Below are 26815 nucleotides of genomic sequence, written 5' to 3'. Positions count from 1 at the left end.
ATATGCTAAGGGGAGGACAACGCATCCATGGCTGATGAGGGATGTCAAGGACAGCATAAAAACTAAAGAAAAAGCTTACGAAGTGGCGAGGATTAGTGGGAAGCCAGAGGATTGGGAAGCCTTTAAAAGCGAGCAGAGGACAAATGTTGCTCGTTTTAGCCTTAGTTTAATTGCTCTTGTTCTATCACCTTTGCTCTTGAGTCGCCAGGCATCTTTCTGATACCGCCACATGGTTCAAGTCCGAGTAATGATCAATAATCCAACACACCGCTTAGTAAGAGTTAAATCAATGCACATTTATTATATACAGTAATCAATACTTATACATTAATTCTACTTCTAAGCTACTTCCTACAACTAACAGGCCAATACTTAACTTTGGGAATGGCCCACCAGGTCAGGGAAATGAGGAGCGCCTATCTCGTAGCGAGCATTGAAGTAAGACTTACGATTTGAGCAGCTGTTGCAGAAGGTCAGCAGAAGGGTCTTGAAGGCTGGAGAGAGAAGAAGGGTGCAGAGAGATCGATTTGAACTTGGACTCTATTCTTATAGTCCCCAGCGGCTTCCCGCCTTCCGGGGCGGACCCTGTACCTGGTTCCAAGCGATTGGACTTTGTCCCAATCACTTGGTTCGATATTCTCCAATGCTGGAGCGATTCCTTGATCAATGGGCGGTTTTGGGGTGGTCGTTCACCTCTCTTTGTGTAGGCTCCTGCTGGCACCGAAAAGTCTGGGTTGGCTTTGTGTGTCTAATTTGTGGCACATTGTTCCTGGGGATTGCTAATTAATATTCAGATGGCTGGTGTGTTGTTCTGCTGATGGCTGCAGGTATCGATTCTGTCCGGCCTCCCCAGAGGCGAATACACAGTTTTACCTGCAGCTGTTTGTTTTAGTCCTGTTGGCTGATTTTCCCATCAGCCTCTTACGTTTGCCATTTTAAATCGGGGTTTGGCCATTCTAATCGGGAGTTAGCCATTTTCACTGGCTACAAGCCCTCCTTGTGATCCTAACGCGAAGCGTGAAGGATCACATCATTTTGTTACTTTCCATTCCCAGACCCGGGAGGGACACTTCCTTCATGGCCTCTGCACTGACCATAGCTATGCACAAAATCTTTTAACTAACAATTCTAAGGGCGCTATGTCAGACAGGGACATGCATTACAAAACAACAAACTTGAAACCTCTAACTTATCCTTAATATACTACACTCGCTTAAACATTCCATTATCCTACCTTCCTCAATCATACAACAAAATCATAGCATTGCATACAATCTTTCCTTGCTTGGCAGTCAAGCTCAGGATCATACAATTTTTGCTCATGAAAAAGTTTTTTACATCTCTTTATTTACAACAACAATAAACGCAAGTGAATGCACTTTATTATTTTATAATAGATCGCGGGGGTCGGGGGTCTGGTCGTAGCCGAACATAAGGGATCTGATCCTATATACCAGGGTTCGAGCGCGGTAGGCTCTCCTTCTCCATTTTCGTAGACGCATAGTCTGCACTACACAGCAGAGTATCACCAACGCTAATAGTGTTTCGATCACATAGGACAGGGAGTACCAGGTTATGAACCTGGCACACCAAGAAGATGTAGTGTCGCTGGTGACTGGGCTCGGGGTACTGCGGGGCAATGAAACATTAACGGCTGGGGGGGTTGAAGTCATGGGGTTCGCGGTCACGCGCAACCAAATGTCCAATAACATTATGTTGATCCATATGAACGAAGTCCTCATGGCTGGTCTCTTTCCTTTTCTTACTTTGTTTTCTCCGATCCTGGAGCTTCTGGAGTTCTGGAGAAACAAGCATAGTGTCTGTAACTATCTTTGTTTAATATCTGGCATGCTAGTGTGTCTGTCCTTTTGTGCCAATTATTCCCTTTATAATTGGTCACCATGTGTGACTCCCTCATTTAAAAAAAAAACAAATTTTAGGAGAAGACACACTTCCCAATGATGAACCAGTGCTGATTTAGCATCCAAATGTTCCAGGATGTAAATAGCAGATGGCTGGCAACCTAAAGGTTACCTAAACAAACAAAACCTTTTGAACTGAAAAATGCCAAAATGAGGTGCGTATGGGCCGCGACGGGTACGATTTGGATGGAGTCCCCGGGTAGGACGGCTACCAATGCCGTATCTCTCCTACCTGAGCGTAGTTGACCAGCGGGGGGGTTTCCAGGCAGGGCGGGTCTCAAGCCGTTTCTCCACTGCCTGAGCAACCGACAAGAACGGGCAAAAATGTAGTCATCGTGGTGGGGCTGCCGTCGTGGTTCTATCCTTCGAACCAGAAGGGCAGTTACGATCGGGCGTCTGATACCCCAACAAGTGTCTGCAGACAAGCTAGTTCCTCTGAACAAGTGTCTGGCAACGGTGGGTCTCTGTGGGCAAGTGCTCAGAGGTTTCAGGTGAATTGGCGTCTGGCAATGGTTAGTCTCCAAAGGCAAGTTCTCAGAGGTTTCGGCCAAATAGGCGTGTGGCAGTGAGAAAAATTCTCCTGTCGGACATACAACATTTAACAAACTTACAAACAACATAAAACATTCTGCAGGTTCCATCAGAAGGGACAACACTTCTCCCAAGCGGTTCCTTTAAAACATCATCTGGACACCTCAGTTCTCGGTTGTGAACAGGGTCGCAAAGGGGTTGGCGGTTTGGGAGTCAGACCCAAGGTCTTCCTCTTCTCCCGGGTGCCAAACTCTGGAGTGGATTAGGGCTGAAAGGGCTGCCTAGTGTGAGTTGGGGTCGCTCTCGTCGTTGCGGACGAGTCGGTATGAGTTATCTCGGTGCCAGTAATTGGTGTCTAGTTGTGTGGGGACAAAATTGGGGTCGTCAGTGTGGTTCGGTGGTGGGGCTTGTTCAGGAAAGTGATCAGGAAAGGATCACTTGGATCGAAGTCGGAGTCGCCAGGTGTGGGTCCTGTAGTAGGGAGGCGTGCTGTGGCTATCATCCAAGTCACAGTCGCTGTCTCTGCTGCTGCAGTCTGTGGGCGTTCCGGGGCGGAGTGTATATATCGGGGATGGAGTCGAGGTCGAGTCCGTGGCTGGGCTGGTCGTGGTGGGGGTTGGTAGGGTTATGTTGGCTGTGGGCGGGGTGTGGTGTGCTGCGTCAAGCATGACGTGGTGTGCGTGGTTCGACTGTGTTCCATAAGCCTTCAGCTGGTTTATATGAAACCACGCAGTCTTACCATTGGGGTACTTTATTTTGTAAACGGAAGGGCTTACTTTATCCGCAATGTAATACGGACCCGAGTATTTTGGTGACAGGAATGTGCTGGGGTTATACACAGAAAGCATCACTTGCTGTCAGATACTATACTCAGTCGCATGCACTGTCTTGTCGAAACAAGCCTTGCTTTGTTTCTTTCTGGTGCCCAATTTTGCTGCGGCTGCTAGCTGAGCCGTTTTAACATTTGCAACTAATGGAGGGCCGTCACTTCGGGGCTGGTCAGGTCCAAACCTAACAAATATTCTGTGCCTTGCATGGGGCGTCCGGTCAGGAGGGTGTGTGGTGTGTAACCTCTGGAGGTAGAAATAGTGTTACGCAAAAAATCAGCACAAAAGGGAGGACTGAGTCCCAAGTGGTGTTGTTCTGCTGGACCATTTTTCTGAGGGTGGTGTTTAGGGTCCGATTAATGCCCTCCACGATACCACGTGGGTGGTATGCTATGTGGAATTTTTGGGTGATGCCAAATATCGTGAGGACATTCTGCATGACACGTCCCGTAAAATGGGAACCTTGGTCGGATTCATAAGAACATAAGAATTAGGAACAGGAGTCGGCCATCTGGCCCCTCGAGCCTGCTCCGCCATTTAATGAGATCATGGCTGATCTTTGTGGACTCAGCTCCACTCTCCGGCCCGTACACCATATCCCCAAATCCCTTTATTCTTTAGAAAGGCATCCACCTTTTTCTTAAAAACGTTTAAAGAAGGAGCCTCAACTGCTTCACTGGGCAAGGAATTCCAGAGATTCACAACCCTTTGGGTGAAGAGGTTCCTCCTACACTCCGTCCTAAATCTACTTCCCCTTATTTTGAGGCTATGCCCCCTAGTTCTGCTTTCCCCGACCAGTGGAAACAACCTGCCCGCATCTATCCTACCTATTCCCTTCATAATTTTCTCTGTCTCAATAAGATCCCCCCCGCATCCTTCTAAACTCCAATGAGTACAGTCCCAGTCTACTCAACCTCTCGTCATAATCTAATGCCCTCAACTCTGGGATCAACCTAGTGAATCTCCTCTGCACTCCCTACAGTGCCAATATGTCCTTTCTCAGGTAAGGAGACCAAAACTGAACACAATACTCCAGATGCGGCCACACCAACACCCTATACAATTGCAGCATAACCTCACTAGTCTTGAACTCCATCCCTCTAGCAATGAAAGACAAAACTCGATTAGCCTTCTTAATAACCTGTTGAACCTGCACACCAACTTTTTGCGACTCGTGCACCAGCACACCCAGGTCCCTCTGCACAGCAGCATGTTTTAACATCTTACCGTTTAAATAATAATCCATTCTGCTGTTATTCCTCCCAAAATGGATAGCCTCACACTTGGCAACATTGAATTCCATCTGCCAGACCCTAGCCCATTCACCTAACTTACCCAAATCCTTCTGCAGACTTCCGGTATCCTCTGCACCTTTTGCTTTACCACTCATCTTAGTGTCGTCTGCAAACTTTGACACATTGTACTTGGTCCCCAACTCCAAATCGTCTATGTAAATTGTGAACAACTGCGGGCCCAACACTGATCCTTGAGGGACCCCACTAGTTACAGGTTGCCAACCAGAGAAACACCCATTTATCCCCACTCTCTGCTTTCTGTTAGTTAACCATTCCTCTACCCATGCTACCACTTTACCTTAATGCCATGCATCTTTAGTTTATGCAGCAACCTTTTGTGTGGCACCTTGTCAAAAGCTTTCTGGAAATCCAGATATACCACATCCATTGGCTCCCCGTTATCTACTGCACTGGTAACGGCCTCAAAAAATTCTACCAAATTGGTCAGACACGACCTACCCTTTGTGAACCCATGCTGCATCACCTTTTGGGGATTTATTAATTTTTAATCCAATTAAATTCTCCAGTACTACTTTTTCACTCATGCTCACAATTGTGAGAACCCCTTGGTGTTCTCATGTTTTGGGGAGAATTTCTGTATCTTCCTCCATGAAGCCAGACACACAGTGTTTAGTTTCTCTGCCATTTCCTTATTCCCCATTATAAACTCTCCTGTCTCTGTCTGGAATGGACCCACATTGGTCTTTGCTAATCTTTTCCTTTTCACATTCCTATAGGAGCTTTTCCAGTTCTCCCCAGTTTGCTCCCATATTCTATTTTCTCTTTATCAGTTTCTTGATCCTCCGTTGCTAAATTCTAAAACTAGTTCCCAATCCTCAGGCTCACTACTATTTTTGCCACTTTATGAGCCTCTTCCTTGGATCGAATAGAATCTGTAACTTTTCTTGTTCGCTACGGTTGCATCACCATTCCTGTTGGATTTTTGTTTCTCAAAGGAATCTATATCTGAGCAGCTGTGAAAATGAATGAAAGGCAGTGCTGAATATAATTAAGAGTAGAAACAATAACAGAAGCCAACTCCTGCAATCAATTGTGAACCTTTTGGTGTCTCAGTAGGTGGGAAGAATTACTGCATCACTTTTCCTGTGGATTTTTGTTCCTGAAAGGAATGTGTATTTGTTGCAAATATGTAATAAATCTTTAAATGCCAGCAAATGTCTGTTTATTGTCTAACCTTTTATTGTAATTTCCCAACCTACCACAGACAACCTGTCCCTCATACCTCAACAGTTTCCTTCTTTGAGAAACACACAGAAAAATTAAACAAAGAACCATGTAACCACCATCGCCCATCTTCATGGCAACGTGGCATGCTTTAGGGGGTTCCAAACAGAAATGGGAACTAAATATCTTCTAACTTCCAACACATTTCCACTTTTGACCCTTGTGAAATTGGAAACCACGTATTCGCAACAAAGCTCAAAGAGCATCAGCCCACTGGAGGAAACGTTGCAAGACCAGTCTTTCCAGTAGAAAGAAACCCCGACCATCCGTATTGACCAATTGACAGGATGAATAAATTGCAGTTCCGAATGTAATTGAGAGCAGAAACAACAACAGCAGAATTCAATCCCTGCAATCAATTGTGAACTTGTTGGTGTCTCAGTAGTTGTGATGAAACACAAAATGTGTTCCCACATTGAGAGCAGATGAACGGCCTCTCCACTGTGCGAACTCGCCAGTGTCTCCGCAGGTGAGATAGATCACTCAATGCCTCCCCTAATCAGAGCAGGTGAAAGGCCTCTCCCCGTGTGAACTCGCTGATGTCTCTGCAGGTTGGATGAATGTCGGAATCCTTTCCCACAATGAGAGCAGGTGAATGGCTTCTGCCCAGTGTGAATTCGCTGGTGACTCTTCAAGTGGGATAACTGAGTGAATCCATTACCACACTGAGAGCAGGTGACGGCTTCTCTCCAGTGTGAAATCGCTCATGTCTCCACAGGGTGGATGAATGTCTGAATCCCTTCCCACACTGAGAACAGATGAACGGCCTTTCCCCTGTGTGAACCCGCTGGTGTATCGTCAGGCTGGATAACTGAGCGAATCTCTTCCCACACTGAGAGCAGGTGAACGGCCTCTCCCCTGTGTGAATTCGCTGGTGTGTCCGCAGGGTGGATAAATCTCTGAATTCCTTCCCACACTGAGAGCAGGGGAACGGTCTCTCCCCACTGTGAACTCGCTGGTGTGCCTGCAGGTGGGGTGACTGAGTAAATCCTTTCCCACACTGAGAGCAGGTGAATGGCTTCTCCCCAGTGTGAATTCTCTGATGTGACTTCAGGCTGAATAACGCAGTGAATTCCTTCCCACACTGAGAGCAGGTGAATAGCTTCTCCCCAGTGTGAACTCGCTGGTGTGTCTTCAGGTTGGATACCTGACTGAATCCCTTCCCACACTGATAGCAGGTGAATGGCTTCTCCCCAGTGTGAACCCGTTGGTGTGACTTCAAGCTAGATAACGCAGTGAATCTCTTCTCACATTGAGAGCAGGTGAACGGTCTCTCCCCAGTATGAATTCGCTGATGTGACTTCAGGGTGGATGAATGTCTGAATCCCTTCCCACACTGAGAGCAGGGAAACGGCTTCTCCACAGTGTGAACTCTTTCATGTGACTTCAGGCTGGATAATTCAGTGAATCCCTTCCCACACACAGAGCAGGTAAATGACCTCTCCCCTGTGTGACTGCGTTGATGAATCTCCAGCTTCGATCGGACTCGGAATCTCTTCCCACAAGCTTCACATTTCCACAGTTTCTCCATGTATTGGGTGTCCTTGTGTCTCTCCAGGTCGGACAATCAGTTGAAGCCTCATCCACACACAGAACACGTGTACGGTCTCTCCCCGCTGTGAATGGTGTGATGTTTTTTCAGGCTGTGCAACTGGTTAAAGTTCTTTCCACAGTCAGTGCTCTGGAACACTCTCACTCAGGTGTGTGTGTCTCGGTGCTTTTCCAGTCACATTGATGTTTAAAGTCTTTTCAAGCAGACAGATTAGTCAAACATTTCTCCTTCTAGATTCAAAGGCCGATGATATTCAGGTCCCAAGGACTCAGTCAGATCGAGATGTGACTTTTGTGATTTCTGTCTGTAATTCCTCCTTTTCTAATATCCTGTAAAAACAAATTACAAAAATCATCACTGTCAGTACAGGATAGAAATTCAGAACAGACAATTCTAGTTCCTAGAGAACATTCTTTCCTCTCTCATTCCCAAAAGCTGTAAATCTCCATCCCACACACTCTCCCTCCATTTTCACTCTGCTGTATCTAATAATCACCCCTCCAATTTTCCTGAAGGTGCTGATTCAGCCCCCGCCCCCCCCCCTGCCTCCCTCCCCCCCGCCTCCCTCCTCGGCAACACAAACCATAATCAGCCTATGGATGTCCAGGTCCTGGATGCTCCTAAACACCCACCTCAAAGTCCACATATTCACAATTCAGGCATAAACGATCACCAGGACCATTGGCATCCCCTCCAACTTCCCACTAACCATCACATACCCACCCCCTGGATCGGCCACAATGTTTCCCCACCTCAAAAGCCACCCACTTATTAACCAACACCGCCATCACCCTTGTCTTCATGTCTAAGCTGGTACGGGAATCCCTGCCCCACCCACCCCTTCCTTAGCCTCGTCTGATTTTCCACCTTTATGTGCGTCTCCTGCAAGAACACAATGTCCGCATTCAAATTCATCAGATGCGCAAGAACACAAGATCGTTTAACCGGCCCATTCAACCCGAGATATAGATTTCAAAAGCAGGGAGGTCATGTTGGTATTGTGTAGAACTTTGGTGAGGCCACAGCTGGAGTACTGTGTGCAATTCTGGTTGCCACATTATAGGAAGGATGGAAGTGCACTGGAGGAGGTGCAGAGCCCATTCTCCAGGATGTTGCCTGGGATGGAACGGTTAAGTTATGAAGAGAGGTTGGATAGGCTTGGGTTGTTTTCAGTGAATCAGAGAAGACTGAGGGACAACCTGATCGAGGTTTACAAGATTATGAGGGGCATGGACAGGGTGGATAGAGAGCAGCTGTTCACCTTAGTTGAAGAGTGGACACAAGCTCAAGATGAGGCAACACGGTAGCACAGTGGGTAGCACAGTTGCTTCACAGCTCCGGGGTCCCGGGTTCGATTCCCGGCTTGGGTCACTGTCTGTGCGGAGTCTGCATGTTCCCCCAGTGTGTGCGTGGGTTTCCTCCGGTGCTCAGGTTTCCTCGCACCTTCCAAAGATGTGCAGGTTCGGTGGATTGGTCGTGATAAATTGCCCTTAGTGTCCAAAAAGGTTAAGTGGGGTTATGGCCATAGGGTGGAGGCGTTGGCTTGGGTAGGGTGCTCTTTTCAAGGGCTGGTGCAGACTCGATGGGCCGAACGGCTTCCTTCTGCACTGTAAGTTCTATGAGATTCTACGAGGAGGTTTTGGGCTGGTTTAGCTCAGCGGGCTAGACAGCTGGTTTGTAATGCAGAACAAAGCCAGCAGCGCGGGTTCAATTCCCATACCAGCTTACCCGGACAGGCGCCGGGATGTGGTGACTAAGGGCTTTTCACAGTAACTTCATACTTCTGACAATAAAAGATTATTATTATTAGGGGAGAATTGATAAAAAACCTGTTTACCCAGAGGGTGGTCATGGTACTTCAGGAGAACAGCGACCACGACACCACACAACCCTGCTATGGCAACCTGTGCAAGACGTGCCAGATCATCAACATGTGTACCATCATTACACGTGGGAACACCACCCAACAGGCACGCGGTACAGACTCATGCGACTCGGCCAACATGGTCTACCTCATACGCTGCAGGAAAGGATGTCCCGAGGCGTGGTACATTGGCGAGACCATGTAGATGCTGCAAAAACGGATGAAACGACATTGTGCGACAACTGCCAGGGAGGAATGTTCCCTTCCAGTCGGGGAACATTTCAGCAGTCAAGAGCATTCAGCCTCTGATCTACGGTAAACCTTCTCCAACGCAGAATCGCCGAGCAGAAACTGATAGCCAAGTTCCACACGCACGAGTACGGCCTCAACCGGGACCTTGGATTCATGTCTAATTACATTCACCCCCACCATCTGGCCTGAGCTTGTGGAATCCTACCAACTGACATGGCTTGAGACAATTCACACCTCTTTAACCTGCGATTATCCCTCTCTCCAGTCACTACATCTGGGCCTGTAAAGACTTAATTGCCTGCAAATACTTCCGTTCAAAGTATTGTCTTGCATCATTGACTTTGTCTATATATGTGGTTGTGGAACCCACCTCTTCACTCAGCTGATGAAGGAGCTGTGCTCCAAAAGCTAGTGATTCGAAACACTTGTTGGACTTTAACCTGGTGTTGCAAGACTTCTTACTGTGCTTACCCCAGTCCAACGCTGGCATCTCCACATCATGGTCTCGAATGCACTGCCTGGGAGGGTGTAAGAGGCCTCACATCCTTCTAAAAAGTACCTGAATGACCTGGCATGTCATAACATTCAAGGTTATGGGCCACGCTCTGACAAATGGCATTTGGTAGGCAAGTCAGGTGTTTTTCATGCATCAGTGATGACTTGATTGGCCGAAGGGCCTTATCTGTGCTGTAGTCTTGTGATTCTAAGAGAGAGAGACTTGGGCCAACCTGTCCAGAGTCTGCACCCTCCCTGGATTCACTTCCTTTCCCTTCAGTTGCTGGAAGTGACCAACTGAAAGTCAGAATGAGAAAAGAAATGGAAAGGGGAGAAAAGAAAGTGTTTTACTCACAGATGTTGGAGTCAGGAGGACGCTTCAATCTGTGTGAAGCTCAATCTTTATTCACACAAAGCCCGCGCTCTGATTGACTGGAGGACCAGAGTCCTTCCGGTCCTCCCACTGGTCCCATTGGTCAATACCTGAGGAGAAAGGTCAGGGATGGGCACTTCCGTATATGCGCAGCTTTTCCTCTACCTTGAACTTGGGCAGTTTTTCCTCCACCTTGAACATGCGCAGCTTCTCCTCTACCTTGAACATGCGCAGCTTCTTCTCTACCTTGAACATGCGCAGTGGCGGAGATCACCAAGCGGCTTCTCCCTGTGGCCGCAGCCGGTTGCCTGGAAACCTTGTCCTGAGGAGGTGTTGTGGGAACAAGAGCAGCCGCGCCCGCGCGCCGGTCTGCGCACTGGAATCCGGAAACGTCATTGTGGAGCAGAATGATCTCTATTGGCTGATTCAGGCAGCTCTATTGTGACGTCAGGATGACTCAGAGGGACGTACCCAGCTCAGCCTCCTATTGGGGCAATATCACTGGTCACAGAAACACGATGTTGCGGATTGGACAGCAGCTCAGCGCCCCGGAGGGAGGAGGCGGTCCTGCTCCACGTGGGCATGGGTCCTTGCAGGGGCCATCCTGGCGCCATCAGAGACCAATGGGAATCCGAGGAGGACCGGAAGGACATGGGTCTTCCTGCCAATCAGAGTGCGGAATTTGTGGTGATGGCTGCCGAGAGATTCCCAAGGAAGCTGCTGCTCCTCTGTCTCTGAATGAAGATTGACGTTCACACAGACTGAAACTTCCTCCTCTGTCCAATCTCTGAGTAAAACACTTTCTTTTATCCCCCTTTCCATCTCTTTTCCCCCTTGTCGATGGCAGGCCCGTGCAAGTGCGGGATTTGGCAATGTACCCCTCGTTGTTGTTTTGGCGATCTATGGTAGGATTATGGAGGAGGACGGGGTGTCCATGGAAAGGATTGAGGCCAAGTGGGAGGAAGAGTTTGGGATGGTGTTGGAGGGAGGACTATGGTGTGAGGTGCTGCGGAGGGTTAACACCTCAACGTCGTGTGTGAGGCTGGGGTTGATTCAGTTGAAAGTTGTGCACAAGGTGTAATGAAGGTGAGGATGGGCCGGTGGTACAAGGGGGTGGGGGATAGCTGTGAGCGGTGTGAGCGGCGGTTCAGCCAATCAAGTCCACATGTTCTGGTCCTGCCCAAAGTTGGACAAATTTTGGGGGTCAATTTTCAGCACCATGTCTAAGGTTCTGCACGTGGATTTGGAGCCAGGTCTCCTGGAGGCCATATTCGGGTATCAGACCTGCTGGAGCTGCAGAAGGGTGAGTGGGCAGCTGTTTCAGCCTTCGCCTTGTTGATTGCCTGCAGACAGGACCTGTTGAGGTGGAGACCAGCTTCCTCACCCCCCCCCCCCGGCCCCCGGGCCTCGGCATGGCTGGGGGATCTAATGGAGTTTTTGTAGTCGGAGAAGGTGAAATTTGCTCTGAGAGGGGCAGATGAGGGGTTCACCAGAGATGGGTTTTGTTTGTGTTATATTTTGGGGATCTGGTGACCGTCAAAGAGCAGGAGGGCAGTTTGGAGGTTTGGGTGAAAGGCGTTGGGGTTTGGGTCTGTTTTTTTGATGTACAAATGGTAAAATTTTGAAAACTTGAATAAAAATATTTTTTTAAAGATACAAACTTCAGGGGGCAGCACGGTGGCACAATGGTTAGCATTGCTGCCTCACAGTGCCGAGGTCTCAGGTTCGATCCCGGCTCTGGGTCACTGTCTGTGTGGAGTTTGCACAATCACCCCGTATTTGCGTGGGTTTCACCCCCACAACCCAAAGATGTGCAGGGTAGGTGGCTTGACCATGCTAAATTGCCCCTTAATTGGAAAAAATGAATTGGGTACTCTAAATTAATTTAAAAAAAATTTAATATCAAAATCTGATAGCGTTACTCAATTCATTGAATATCAACGGCTTTTAAATCCAGGAGGACCAATGTTTGATTGTTCCATCTGCTTCAAAAGATTTAAAACATCAGTGTGACTGGAAGAGACCGAGACACACACCCGAGTGAGAGTGTTCCAGTTCACTGACTGTGGAAAGAGCCTGAAAAAGCATTGCACCATTCACAGCGGACAGAGACCGTACAGGTATTCTGTGTGAGTCTTCAACTGATTGTCTAACCTTGAGAGACAGCAGGACACACCCGCACCATGGAGAAACGATGGAAATGCACCAATGCGTTCACACTGGGGAGAGACCGTTTAGCTGCTCTCACTGCACAAAGAAGTTTAGAAGGTCATCCACACTGTGGAGACATCAGCGAGGTTTAGTTGTCCATCAACAGTGGAAACGCATTGACACAGTCACACCAGGGTGTGACCATTCTGCTGCTCTGTGTGGGAAAGGTATTCAGTGTTCCATCCAGCCTGTGGACACACCAGCGAGTTCATACTGACGAGAGGCCGTTTGCCTGCTCTGACTGTGGGAAGAGATTCAATACTTCATCCCACCTAATAATAAAAATCTTTATTAGTGTCACAAGTAGGCTTCCATTATCACTGCAATAAAATTACCGTAATCGCCACACTACGGCACCTGTTCGGATACAGTGAGGGAGAATTCAGAATGTCGAATTCACATAACAAGCACGTCTTTCGGGACTTGTGGGAGGAAACTGGAGCACCTGGAAGAAACTCATGCAGTCACTGTGAGAATGTGCAGACTCTGCACAGACACTGACTCAAGCTGGGAATCGATCCCGGTCCCTGGCATGAGCCAGCTGATGGGGACGGCAGGAGCGCCCAGGGTGGTCACTGAATACATTGTGGGAACTGCCCATTTAAAGAGGCTGTCTTGACTCGCTGGTCTGAGCATCCACACCTTGCCCCTCTGTGTAACGCTGGCTGAGAATAGACATCGGGGCTGCTCAATGTACTGAAAGCCATTTGCTTCTGTTCTCTGTCTAAAATCAAATTGGAAGAAAAGGGAGACAACTCTGAAACTGGGAAAACAGAATTCCAGACATTATTGACATCACTGTACATATTGCAGACACACATTTATTTATCTTTGACCACAGAATCTCACTGCACAGGAGGCCATTCGGCCCATCATGCCTGTGCTGGCTCTTTGAAAGAAGTACTCAATTCGTCCCACTATCATGCCCTTTCCCCATGAACCCTGAAAACTAGTCCCTTTCTAATTATCCAACTCCCTGTGTTGAATCTGCTTCCACTAGCCTGTCAGGCAGTGCATTCTGGGCTGATTTAGCATACTGGGCTAAATCGCTGGCTTTTAAAGCAGACCAAGGCAGGCCAGCAGCACGGTTCAATTCCCGTACCAGCCTCCCCGAACAGGCGCCGGAATGTGGCGACTAGGGGCTTTTCACAGTAACTTCATTTGAAGCCTACTTGTGACAATAAGCGATTTTCATTTCATTTTTTCATTTTATTTCATTCCGGATCAAGTTTCATCTTCCTCATTTCCCCACTGGTTTTTATGTGAATTACCATAAATCTTGTTCTCTGGTTAACAATCCTTTTGTCAGTGGAAACAGTTTCTTTTTAATTACTCGATGTAAACCGTTCATGATCTTGTCTCGACTCAGATAATAGAAAGATCCTGAACAGTCCCATTATTCTGCTCCAAGGAGCAATTTACATCAATGGTCAAATCCAATAAAATTAACCCAGTGACAATAATGACCAATTGTCTGATTACCTCATCTTGAATCAGACCTGTTGTAATGTCAATTCAAGAGGTAAAAGTGGGATTTGTGAGTGATTTTGGGTTTTGTAAGTTGGACTCTAGTCGTGGAGACACGGGAGTGCTCCCGGGCAGGAATTTAGGAAATCACTTGGTTCAGGAACCTGAGGAAGATTCACACTTCTACCAGGACAGGTCACCCAATTGAGGTGGTGAACGTCACTCGTGTACTTCATCAGTATACTGCTTTTAAAAAATAAACATTGACATTTCAGAGTCCTTTCTTGTCTGATTGTTCAGCCTCTTTCGAATTGAAGCATTTTAGAAGGTCAATTTAGAACTGAGTAAATAAGGTACCTTCAACCAAATTAAACCGAATCTAAATATTAATTATATACCCTTTAAAACAGAGATAGGGCCTCCAGGATGTGCAAGAAAGATTAACAAGGATGATATCAGAACTGAGAGTGTTTAAGTTTCAGGAGATATTGAACAGGCTGGGGATATTTCCCCTGGGGAAGAGAAGGTTGAAGACTGACCTGATAGAGACTTTAATGGGTGTGATAGGATTGACATCATCAGGGTGGCATAGTGGTCAGCACTGCTGCCACACGGTGCTGAGGACCCGGGTTCACTCCCGGCCCTGGGTCACTGTCTGTGTGGAGTTTGCACATTCTCGCCGTGTCTACGTGGGTCTCACCCCCACAACCCAAAAAGGTGTGTAGGTTAGGTGGAGTGGCCATGCTAAATTGCCCCTTAATTGGAAAAAAATAATTGGGTACTCTAAATCTATATTAAAAAATGTTTTTTTTAAGTCATCGCTGTGATTACAGAATAGAAATTCACAACTGAGAATTCTATTTTCACAGAAAATCCTTCTTCCTCTCAAACTATAAATGTGTGACCCCCACCCATGCTCTCCTCAGTATTGATTTTAACACTAATTTATCATTCTGTCCTCCTGCTTTTCCCCAAGTCTCCTCCCGTCAAGATGCTGACTCTCGGATTCAGTTTCACTCTCACCTATTGCCCTCCCCAGGTGCTAAGAGCGAACGTCACAATCAATCCCCGTGATTACCAACATGTACTTTGTGTCAGGGTGAGGTCACTGTCCCTCCTCCACTTTTCATCCCATTCCCAGGAGCTTGGACAGTGTCGGCCGTAGCTCCCACAATCCCCCGCGCTGGGGAACCCGCTCTATCCGCCGCACGGGCGGGTGATCAGGTACTGCGCATGTCCAAGGGTGAGGGGAAGCTGCGCATGTGTGGAGGAAAGCCCTCCCCCTGACCTTCCTGCTAAGGTATTGACCAATGGGAAAGTGGGAGGACCGGAAGGACTCTGCTCCTCCAGCCAATCAGAAGGCAGACGTTGTGTTAATGAAGATTGACCATGACACAGGCTGAAACGTTTTCCTGTCTCCAACATCTGTGAGTAAAACACTTTATTTTCTCTCCCTTGTCATTTCTTTTCTCGTTCTGACCTTCAATTGGTGACTTGCAGCAGCTGAACGGAAAGGAAGTGAATCCAGGGAGGATGTAGACTCTGCAAAGCTTGGCCCAGGTCTCTCTCTCTTAAAGACATTGACATCTTTTGCTCCCTCAGCTTGACACATTTATTTGTTTGGCTAAAAGGGTGGTTTCTTCCTCATGTTCACAATTAAAAGGGTTGTTCCCCAGAGTTCTCCCTGTGTCTACGCGGGTTTCCTGCAGGTGCTCCGGTTTCCTCCCACAAGTCCTGAAAGACGTACTGTCTGATAATTTGGACATTCTGAATTTTCCCTCTGTGTACCCGAACAGCACGGTAGCATAGTGGTTGGCACAATTGCTTCACAGCTCCAGGGTCCCAGGTTCGATTCCCGGCTTGGGTCACTGTCTGTGCGGAGTCTGCATGTTCTCCCCATGTGTGCATGGGTTTCCTCCGGGTGCTCCGGATAACAGGCGCCGGAATGTGGCGACTCGGGGCTTTTCACAATAATTTCATTGCAGTGTTAATGTAAGCCTACTTGTGACAATAAAGATTATTATTATTATTAGAGTTGGCTAAAATTTAAATGGACAGTAAATAAATGTCGGACAGAGATATGTCTAGTGTTTTTACATGGTACAGATTAGATATATTATGAAAACTAATTACTGTGGAGGCTGGAATCTTAAACAAAAACAGAAAATACTGGACAATCTCAGATGGTCTGACAGCATCTGTGGAGAGAAAAGGGAACTAATGTTTCGAGTCTGCATGACTCTTTGTGACAGTTAGAGAGAACTGGAAATAGGGTCAGATTAGTACTGTAGTGGGGGAGGGGTGGAATGGAGCAGTGTGGCTGGATAGGGGCCAGCAATAGGTGGAGATATAGACAAAGATGTCAAGAACAGAAGATAAAAGGAATGCAAATGGTGGTAATTCAGGCTAAGAAGGGTGCTGATAGTGGAGATGCTAGTGTTGGACTGAGGTGAGCACAGTAAGAAGTCTTACAACACCAGGTTAAAGTCCATCATGTTTGTTTCAAACACAAACACTAGCTTTCGGAGCACTGCTCCTTCCTCAGGTGAGTGCTGATAGTGATACATAAAAAGGTTAGAATGTGCAAATGGCAGAATAAAGGTGAGCAGTCTGTAACGGGCAACCTGAAATAATTCGAATGGGGGGAGGGGAGGAAAATAATGGGGAGGGAAAAAAACGATCAATGGAAGAAATGAAAATAAAAATGGGGTAAAGGTGGTGGAGAGTCTGAGGTTGTTGAACTCAATGTTGAACTCAATGGTGTAACATGCTTAATCGGAAGATGAGGTGCTGTTCCTCCAGTTTGCGCTGGGCTTCACCTGAACATTGCAGCAAGCCAAGAACGGACATGTTGTCTGAGAGTAGGACGGTGAGTTGAAATGGCAAACGACAGGAAGGTCTGGATGGACCGGAGGTGTTCTGCAAAGTCTGGAAAAATATATTCATTTTGCTTCCGGTTTGCACCCCACTATCACCTCCACATGGTCTATCTCCAACACTTCCCTTTCCTTCCTTGACCTTTCTATTTTAATTTATGAGATAGACAGTCCACTAATATCCACCACAAACCTACCGACTCCCACAGCTACGCCGACTACAGCACTTCATGTCCCACATCCTGCAAGGACTCCATCCCATTCTCTCAGTTCCTTCACCTCCATCACATCTGTTCCGATGATGCCACTTTCCAAAACGGTGCTGCTGACGTGTCTTCATTCTTCCTTAACCGTGGCTTCCCACCCACTGTGGTCGACGGGGCTCTCAACCTTGTCCAACCCATCTCCCACACCTCTGCCTTCCCCCTCACTCCTCTCCCAGAACCCGGATAGAATCTCCACTGTCCTCACTTTTCACCCCACCAGCCTCCGCATTGAAGAAATTATCCTCCGCCAGTTCTGCCAACTCCAGCATGATTCCACCACCAAACACATCTTCCCCTCACTTCCCCGGTCAGCATTTGTAATTCTCTACCCCAGAGGACTGGAACCTCAGTCATCAAGTATTTTCAAATCCGAGATTGCTAACGTTTCAAGGGAGTGAAGGTATCGAGGGATATGGGGAATAGTGTTGGAAAATTATGCTGAGGTAGATCGGCCAATGCTCTCATTGAATGGTTGAGCAGGTTCGAATGGCTGACTGCAGCTCCGATTTGTTATGGTCCCTGTGTCCAGGACAGGAAGCAGTGAGCATGGATCTGTCAATCAGCCTGAATCAGCACCTTCAGGAGAATTGGGAGGGTGAATATTAGGTACAGCAGAGTGAGAATGGAGGGAGAATGTGTGGGATGGAGATTTACAGATCTTGCGGAATGCAAGAGAAAAGAATGTCCCAGTGAAACTAGAATTGTCTGTTCTGAATTTCTATCCTGTACTGACAGTGATGTCTTTTGTAAATTGTTTTTACAGGAGATTCAAAGAGGCCAAATTACAGACAAAAATCTAACATATGTCGTCTGGATCTGACAGTCCCTCAATTCCTTGGGACCTGAATATCATTGGCCTTCGAATCTAAAGGAGAAATGTTTGCCTCATCTGTCAACTTGAAAAGATTTTAAACATCATTGTGACTGGAAAAACACCCGAGTGAGAGTGTTCCAGAGCACTGACTGTGGAAAGAGCTTTAACCAGTTACACAGCCTGAAAAAACATTGCACTAGTCACAGCGGGAAGAGACCGTACACTTGTTCTGTGTGTGGACGAAGTCTCAACTGATTGTCTGAACTGGACAGACACGAGGAGACCTAAAACATGGAGAAACCATGGAAATGTGAGGACTGTGGGAAGGGATTCACAGCTCCGTCTGTGCTGGAAGTTCATCGACGCAGTCACACTGGTGAGAGGCCGTTCACCTGCTCTCAGTGTGGAAAAGGATTCACTCTATTATCAGACCTGCAGAGACACCAGAGAGTTCACACTGGGGAGAAGCCTTTCATCTGCTCTCAATGTGGGAAGAGATTCACTCGGTTATCCAGCCTGCAGACACACCAGCGAGTTCACACTGGGAAGAGGCCGTTCACCTGCTCTCAGTGTGGGAAGGGATTCACTCAATTATCTGACCTGCAGAAACATCAACGAGTTCACACTGCGGGGAGGCCGTTCACGTGCTCTCAGTGTGGGAAGGGCTTCACTCAGTTATCCCACCTGCGGATCCACCAGCGGGTTCACACTGGGGAGAGGCCGTTTACGTGCTCTCAGTGTGGAAAGGGATTCACTCAGTTATCCCACCTGCGGAGACACCAGCGAGTTCACACTGGGAAGAGGCCGTTCACCTGCTCTCAGTGTGGGAAGGGATTCACTCAATTATCTGACCTGCAGAGACATCAGCGAGTTCACACTGGGGAGAGGCCATTCACCTGCTCTCAGTGTGGGAAGGGATGCACTCAGTTATCCCACCTGCGTAGCCACCAGCGAGTTCACACTGGGGAGAGGCCATTCACCTGCTCTGAGTGTGGGAAGGGATTCTCTCGGTTATCCACCCTGCGGAGCCACCAGCCAGTTCACACTGGGGAGAGGCCGTTCACCTGCTCTCAGTGTGGGAAGGGATTCTCTCGGTTATCCACCCTGCAGAGCCACCAGCGAGTTCACACTGGGGAGAGGCCGTTCACCTGCTCTCAGTGTGGGAAGAGATTTGCTTGGTTATCCAGCCTGCGGAGACACCAGAGCGTTCACACTGGGGAGGTGCCGTTCACATGCTCTGAGTAGGTGAGATATTCAGTGATCCATCCCAACTATGGAATCACTGCCAAGTTCTCACTGGGGAGAGGCCGTTCATCTGCTCTCAGTGTGGGAGAGATTTTGTGTTTCATCGCACATGCTCACACACCAAGTTCACAACTGATTACGGGGGTTGGATTCCGCTGTTCTGCTCTCAATTGCATCCAGGACTACATTTTGTTAATTCTGTCAGTTGATCAATAGGGATGGGCGGAGGGTTTCTTCCTGCTGGACTGGTTGGTCTCACAAATTTGTCTCCAGTGGGCTGATGATCATTGAGCCATGTTGCAAATTCCTGGCTTCAACTTTCATGAGCATCACAGAGCGAAAGGGTGTTTGGTGGTGTAGCCATCTGGGATGGACACGTGCAAAGAAACATGGACATTTGCAAAGCCTCAAGGGAAATATGGCCAATGTAAGATTCAGGCAGGCTCAGAGCCTAAATGTATATTTGTAAGCAGAAGCAGACAGGATCGAAACCCCCGGCCGATTTGCACGCTAATGACCCATTTCCCTAAGACAAAGGACTGGTACTCAGGTATCCGATACAATTCCAGACACATCGGTGCCACTCCTTTTACTCAGGAAGCATAAACGGCCAAGGTCAATGACCGCTCAGGACACGCCCAGCCATCAAGGCACCTGCCCCTTTATTGGCTCAGATCGAAGGCAGTGATCGAGGACTGCTGAATTATTGGGTCCAAACCTAAAGACCGCCCAAAAGAGAGCAAACCCCCCCCCCCCCCCCCCCCAAGGATAAAGAGGGACATAGCCATGTGCTCGGCCTCTTTTGGACCTGGCGCTCCGGCAACGTCTGACTCCATCTGCAGCACCTCGACCAGAAGCAAGTTCAAGTTCAACGCTCGCTACCAGACGGATGAGCCTAGCTGAACCACACAGTTACTTCTCCAGACCCAGCAGATCCAGATTCGAACAAAGGCCACTGTTCCTCTGACCTAAGCCGGGTGCCTGAGTTAAGTACAGGTTGTCATAGTGATAGGTGTAATTTAGCTCATAATGTTTATGTTGCATGTGTAAGTTAATCCTGTGTATAAATAAAGTATTATTGATCTTGAACTAACAAACTGGTTGTTTGGGGTCTTTGATCGATATCCGGTTGAACCTTGTGGCGGTATCATTTGATACCTGGCGACTCTGAAAGCATATCCTATTCATATCTAGATTAAGAAGGGCAACCTTACTAGCTGCCATATTTATAGCAAGTAAATATAGCAACAGTGGTTGGAAGATATTTAGTTCCCATTTCTGTTTGGAACCTCTGAAAGCATGCCACGTTGCCATGAAGATGGGCTATGGTGGTTACATGGTTCCTTTGTTTAATTTATCGACGTGTTTTTCACAAAGAAAACTCGAGGTTTGAAAGGCAAGTTGTCTGTTGTAGATTGGGACATTACAACAATAGACAGGCAATCACTAATTTTTAAGGTATTATTACATGTTGACATCAAATGTAGACTCCTTTAAGGAACAAAAAGTCACAGGAAAAGTGATGCAACTGTGGCTAACGAGAAAATGTAGGAATTCCATTAGATCAAAGGAAGAGGCTCATAAAGTGGCCAAAATAGCCGGACGCCTGTGGATTGGTAATTGATTTAGAATTCAGCAAAGGTGGACCAAGAAACTGATAAAGAGAAAATAGAATATGGGATCAAACTGACGAGAAACATAAAAACCGACTGGAAAAGCTCCTATAAGAATGTGAAAAGAAAAAGATTAGCCAAGACCAATGTGAGTCCGTTCCAGATAGAGACAGGAGTGTTTATAATGGGGAATAAGGAAATGTCAGAGAAACTAGAGAAACCAAACAATCTGTATCTGTCTTCACGGAGGAAGATACAGAAATCGTCCCAAAAGCACGAGAGTACTAAGGGGACTAGTGAGCACGAGGAACTGGGCGTGGTCAGTTAATCTTTGTTCCACTTACCAGCCTTCCCGAACAGGCGCCGGAATGTGGCGACTAGAGGCTTTTCACAGTAACTTCATTTGAAGCCGACTTGTGACAGTAAGCGATTTTCATTTTCATTTCACTTGTCTTCTTCAATATTCTCTTGGCTGCCTGGTCACTTGATCGGCTCGGGCAGGGCAGGAGTAACTGTGTTTATCTGGGTCGGGCGGAGGGTCTGATGGGTAGTGGAGTGAGTTTCCCTCCCTGAGTTGTCCCCTTTGGAGGCCCCTGGTCTGCTCCTCCTCTGGTCCTCCTCCACAGCCTGGTATGGCAACTGCTCAGGTCAAGACCATTAGAAACTACAGAGAGTCGTGAACACAGCTCAGTCCATCACTTGAACCCGCCTCCCATCCATTGACTCTGTTTACACCTCCCGCTGCCTTGTGAAAGCAGGCGGCATAATCAAAGACCTCTCCCACCCGGGTTATTCTCTCTTCCAACCTCTTCTATCGGGCAGTGAGATACAGAAGTCTGAGAACACGCCCTAACAGATAAAAAAACAGCTTCTTCCCTGCTGTTACCAGACTCCTGAATAACTCTCTTATGCTCTGACCTGATCTCTTTACACATCTTCTCCACTGAGTAGTACTGCGCTCCGTATACTTCACCCGATGCCTGTGTCTATGTATTTACATTGTGTATTTATCTATGTCCTATGTTTTGTTTTTCATGTATGGAACAATTTGTATGGACTGTACGCAGAACAATACTTGTCACTGTACCTCGGTGCATGTAACAATAAAACAAATCAATCAAATCATCAATCAATCCTCTCGGGATAGGTTCCACTGGGGAGGTAGTAACCTGTGGGTTGGAGGGTTTGAGTGAGAGTTTGAGTGTTGTGGATCAATGATGTTTGAGCCCTCATTGGGTCTGAGGGTGAGGCTGAGGGGGGGGGGGGGGGTGGGGGGATAGGCACCCTGCTCCAAGTGGGATTATATACTGACTTCCTGAATGCCCTCCTTGTTGAAGCAGGGTCTCCCGTGGGGAGACAGTGTTTTGACGCCAATGAGGCTACGCAGCTCTGCCCCGAGTATCCTTTTTGTGACGGTGTAATGTTCTTTGATTGGGCAGGTGCTGAATCTTGATATTGTCGTGTGAATAAAGAACATTAGACTTTATTTCATAAACATAATAAGAAGTCTTACAACACCAGGTTAAAGTCCAACAGGTTTGTTTCAAACACTAACTTTTGGAGCACTGCTCCTTCCTAAGGTGAATGGAAGGAGCAGCGCTCCGAAAGCTAGTGTTTGTGTTTGAAACAAACCTGTTGGACTTTAACCTGGTGTTGTAAGACTTCTTACTGTGCTCACCCCAGTCCAACGCCGGCATCTCCACATCATTTCATAAACATAGTTATTTATTACTAACACTACACTAACGAATTACTAAAATGACTCAGATTAATACAGTTGGAAATAATGGTCTAATACTAACTTACACTAAGATACTACAGAGCTACTCTCATATGCGACTGCTGCAAACTCCTTACCAACACCTTCTCCTAGAACACATGGTGTGTCTGGGTCACGTGTCTCCATACTCCACCACCTGATGGTCGGATGCTGGAAATACAACAATTATACATGTATCATTATTTACGTACAGATGATAATATAGATGACAATCTACTTATCATCACATATGGTGCAGGTTCTTATCGTCCATCCTTTGGCCAATCCTGGTGTTCCTCTCTTTTGGAGTTACTTTTCCTTGAGGAAGTAGCGTACTGATGGAGGCCCCGATTTGGTATATTGTATCTCTGGATTTCCTTTGCCGTGAGTGGGGATGGAGGATCGCACCCCTCCTGAGATGCCGAGTTGTTGGGTGCCTTGACAAATTTTCCTCTCCTTGTGGGTGGAATCTCCTTGGTGGAGGACGGTGAATCTTCTTGTGTGCACTGCCCTCGGATGTGGTGAGAGAGGAGTGAGGTTGGGTGTCCTGGCACAGTGTGGCTATCCTTGCTTTCCTGTGTATGAGGGTGGACAGGGCCGGGCCAGGTCTTGTACTGTGGTCACTTTCCTGTTGCCCCCTTTTGCTTAGGAGGTTCCTTCTTGGCCGGGGTGTCCTGAGAGGCTGAGTGAGGTTTTGAATGAGCATCTTTTTCCCTTTTTGTCTTGTGGTGAGGGGCATACGTCAGGGGACCGTGTGCTCAGGGCTGTATCCTGGTCCCTGTTATCCTGTGCTTTTATTGTTAGTCTCTTGGAAGATGCATCGGTTAGAATTTGAACCAATTGTCTGAATATTTGCTGGTCTTCTCTGTGTAATTGTGTTGAGTGATGATTGTTCTGTGCTGTGCCGGTGTTGGAGTTTTATTTGCGTCCTTTTAGGATGAGTGTCCTTGTTGATTTTTTCCTGAAATTTAAGTATGTTATTTTGGGGTTGAAGAATCGTTGACTGTTTCCTGTAACGGTAGACAGGTCTTGTACCCGAGAAGGGGACATAAGGATGTGTTATTGATGCCTCTGGTGTGACTGGACTGGGGGGAGATGTGTCCTGACGCCCGCCCGAACATGACGCCATGATTCTTATCCTGGATTCTGGTGGGTGGTGCGAGCACTCGCTACGTGGGAAGGTGTGCACCGTTTCACCATGTTTTCATGGCCTTTTCCTCCTCTCCCTTGTTCTCCAGTATATCCATTGGTACATACGGATGCACCAAGCTTAATGATTATACTGACCCATCTGTATTGTCGTCCTCCTGTCCTCTCCTGTACTTCTGTATTGCTGAGAAATTTATGCTGTGCTGCACCAATCCTGAGCTTTTGTTGGATATATATAAATAAAAAAACCTGCAAATGGCTAAAACATTGGCTCTTGTTCCTCCCAGACTGACTCACTCTCCGTGTCTACCCCCGTCGTGGAAGTCTCACTGCTGGAAAGACAGATCTCCCGCAACAGTAAACCTCCCTCTGAAGAAACATTCCATTAGACTTCGGATTCTGGACACATGGAAAACCATGACTTGGATTTTATTGTGGTCATTCCCGGAACCCTCTTCCTTTTTCCTTATCCCCCGTTTATTGTACGAGTGCAAAAGTGGGTGGGTGTTGGGAAACCCCTCTCACCCCGTGTGTGTAAAAATAAACCAACCTCTTTATTTCACCTTACCTTGAGTTTGCTGTGCAAGGTATTCACAGAGAATTGAAACATTCTCCGTGGGAAAAATGGGCGAGGTCACAGCACCGATCCTCTGACCGGTGAGGGGCTCGCAGCCACGGACGTAAAACACAAAATAAATGGCCAGAGAATTGACGGGTCCTAAGCCGCGCATGCGCATGCCGATGACCTGCAACAGTCGCCCTGTACAACATGGCGCCGGCGCGCGCGGACCTGACCTACCAGTAGTGCCCCCTTGGACCTCCCCTGGGCCAGCAGTCCCCCATGCCCTCACCGATTCTCCCCCCCTCACCTACTGTGGAGCCGCTGGACAGTTTGCCACCATGCGGCTTCTCACACGGCTGGGACCACACGTCAACTGTGTGGTCGGGAACTCGGCCCATCGGGGGAGGGCCTTCAGCTAACATCCTGAGGCCGTCCCAATGGCATGCGGCGTACTCCTCGATGTCGCCGTTTTGGAGGGTGCGGAGCTTCGAAAAACAGGCGCCACCCCCGATTCGGTCGGAAAAAGTTATTTTCTGCCTGATCGCTGATCCCCCGGCGGGGGTGAATGGGGTGTTTAGGGACTTCTATAGCAAGCTGTATGAGTCGGAACCCCCAGCCGGGGTAGAGGTGGTTTTTAGAGGGGTTGGAGTTCCCGAAGGTGGGTGAAGAGCTGTTGGAGGCCCTGGGGGACCCAATTGGACTGGTAGAAGCGGTGGAGGGTCTTGAAGCGATGCAATTGGGCAAGGCCCCGGGTCCGGACGGGTTATTAGAAATTCTCGGGGGTATTGGGACTGCTGCTAGTAAGGGACTTGAACAAGGCAAGGGAGCTGGAAGTGCTCCCCCCCCCCCCCGCCCCCGCCCCCCCCCCCCCCACCCCCGACGTTGTCGCAGGCTTCGATCTCCCTCATTTTGAAGCGTAAAAAGGACACGGAACAATGTGAGTCATACAAACCGTTCTCCCTGCTAAATGTGGATGCCAAACTATTGGCTAAGATCTTGGCCTTGAGAATAGAGCACTGTGGCCCAGGGTGACGGGAGGACCAGACGGGGTTTGTGAAGGGGAGGCATCTGGCGGCCGACATCAGGAGGCTACTCAATGTGATCATGATACCTCCAGAGGGACGAGAGGTAGAGGTGGTGGTTGCCATGAATGCCGAGAAGGCCTTTGATCGAGTGGAGTGGGACTATTTGTGGGAGGTCCTGGGACGGCTTGGATTTGGGCTGGTTTAGTGGACTGGGTCTGGTTGTTATACCAGGGACCGGTGGCATTTATACGGACGAACCGGGTGAGTTCAGATTCTTTCAGGCTGCACGGGGGACTGCCCTGGCTATAGAACCGTTGGCGATGGCACTGAGAGCGTCAGGGGTCTTGCAGGGGATAGTGGACATTATATAAGAGACCATCTTTTTAGCCAGACAAATAAATGTGTCAAGCTGAGGGAGCAAAGGATGTCAATGTCTTTAAGAGAGAGAGAGACCTGGGCCAAGCTTTCCAGGGTCTGCACCGTCTCTAGATTCACTTCCTTTCCCTTCAGTTGAGGAAAGAAATGGAAAGGGGGAGAAAAGAAAGTGTTTTCCTCACGGATGTTGGAGACATGAGGAAAGCTCTTTCTCGCTCGCGCTGATTGGCTGGAGGACCAGAGTCCTTCCGGTCCTAACTCTTTCCATTGGTCAACACCTCAGGGGGTGGGTTTTCCCTCACACATGCGCAACCGTTCCTCTCTCTTGGACATGCGCAGTCCCGGGCCGGGGGCAGATCGCCGACAGGCTTGTCGCTCTGGCCGGAGTTGTCAGCCGGTTGCCTGGAAACCTTGTCTCGGGGAGTGGGGCGGAGCTGCTGTATCCGCCCGCCGGGCTTCCGCACTGGAACCGTGAGACGTCACCGCGGATTCCTAAGGGTGCACCGGAAGATTGCTGACCAATGGGAAGAGTTGGTGAGCCGGAAGGACTCTCTTCCACCATCCAATCAGCTCCCTCGTTGTCTGAATGCGGAAGCTGGACAATGAGCAAAACTGGGGCCTCGCACAGACTGAAACCCCCTCCTGTCTCCAACATCTGTGAGTAAAACTTTCTTTTCTGCCCCTTTCCATTTCTTTTTTAATTCTGACCTTCAATTGGTGACTTGTAGAAACTGAAGGGAAAGGAAGTGAATCCAGGGAGGGTGCAGACTGTGGAAAGACCCAGGCCTCTCTCATAAAGACATTGACATCTTTTGCTCCCTCAGCTTGACACATTTATTTGTTCACAATTAAAGGGCTGGTTTCTCCAGGCGATTGCTGACATTTAAGAAGACAGTAAATTCACCTAAAGAAACTTAAGGCAGATGTGGTTATGCTGCAGGAGACGCATCTGAAGCTGATAGACCAGGTCAGACTACGCAAAGGATGGGTGGGGCAGGTGTTTCATTCGGGGCTAGACGCAAAAAACAGGGGGGTGGCTATACTAGTGGGGAAGCGGGTAATGTTTGAGGCAAAGACCATAGTGGCGGATAGTGGGG

At 48.1% G+C, this 26815-nt stretch overlaps 2 protein-coding genes and 1 long non-coding RNA gene across 8 annotated transcripts in view; 2 read left to right on the top strand and 1 right to left on the bottom strand.

Moving 5' to 3' along the window:
• Positions 1-5753: 5753 nt before the first annotated feature.
• Positions 5754-10804, bottom strand: LOC140420481 (uncharacterized). 6 transcript variants are annotated; one of them, XM_072504489.1, is made up of 2 exons: positions 10339-10804; positions 5754-7701 (listed from the first exon to the last, which is right to left on the bottom strand). In XM_072504489.1, the coding sequence occupies exon 2, from the start codon at positions 7349-7351 to the stop codon at positions 6452-6454; it is 900 nt and encodes a 299-aa protein (XP_072360590.1). In that variant the 5' UTR covers positions 7352-7701; positions 10339-10804; the 3' UTR covers positions 5754-6451. The 6 variants fall into 6 exon arrangements, with proteins under 6 accessions (XP_072360590.1, XP_072360592.1, XP_072360594.1 ...); XM_072504491.1 differs by having other exon boundaries at positions 10522-10804; XM_072504493.1 differs by having other exon boundaries at positions 10576-10804.
• A 4612-nt stretch (positions 10805-15416) lies between these two features.
• On the top strand, positions 15417-20332 carry LOC140420480 (uncharacterized). Its single transcript, XM_072504488.1, has 2 exons — positions 15417-15461; positions 17940-20332. The coding sequence occupies exon 2, from the start codon at positions 18282-18284 to the stop codon at positions 19233-19235; it is 954 nt and encodes a 317-aa protein (XP_072360589.1). The 5' UTR covers positions 15417-15461; positions 17940-18281; the 3' UTR covers positions 19236-20332.
• A 5565-nt stretch (positions 20333-25897) lies between these two features.
• The window catches only part of LOC140420484 (uncharacterized), a 36383-nt gene continuing 35465 nt past the window's right edge, over positions 25898-26815 (top strand). The window contains exon 1 of the long non-coding RNA XR_011946399.1: positions 25898-26375. This is a non-coding gene — a long non-coding RNA (uncharacterized lncRNA). The remainder of the gene's footprint in view (positions 26376-26815) is intronic.

The sequence above is a fragment of the Scyliorhinus torazame genome, chromosome 5, assembly GCF_047496885.1.
Source record: "Scyliorhinus torazame isolate Kashiwa2021f chromosome 5, sScyTor2.1, whole genome shotgun sequence".
NCBI lineage: Eukaryota > Metazoa > Chordata > Chondrichthyes > Carcharhiniformes > Scyliorhinidae > Scyliorhinus > Scyliorhinus torazame.
This window is presented reverse-complemented; position numbering and strand designations above follow the sequence as displayed.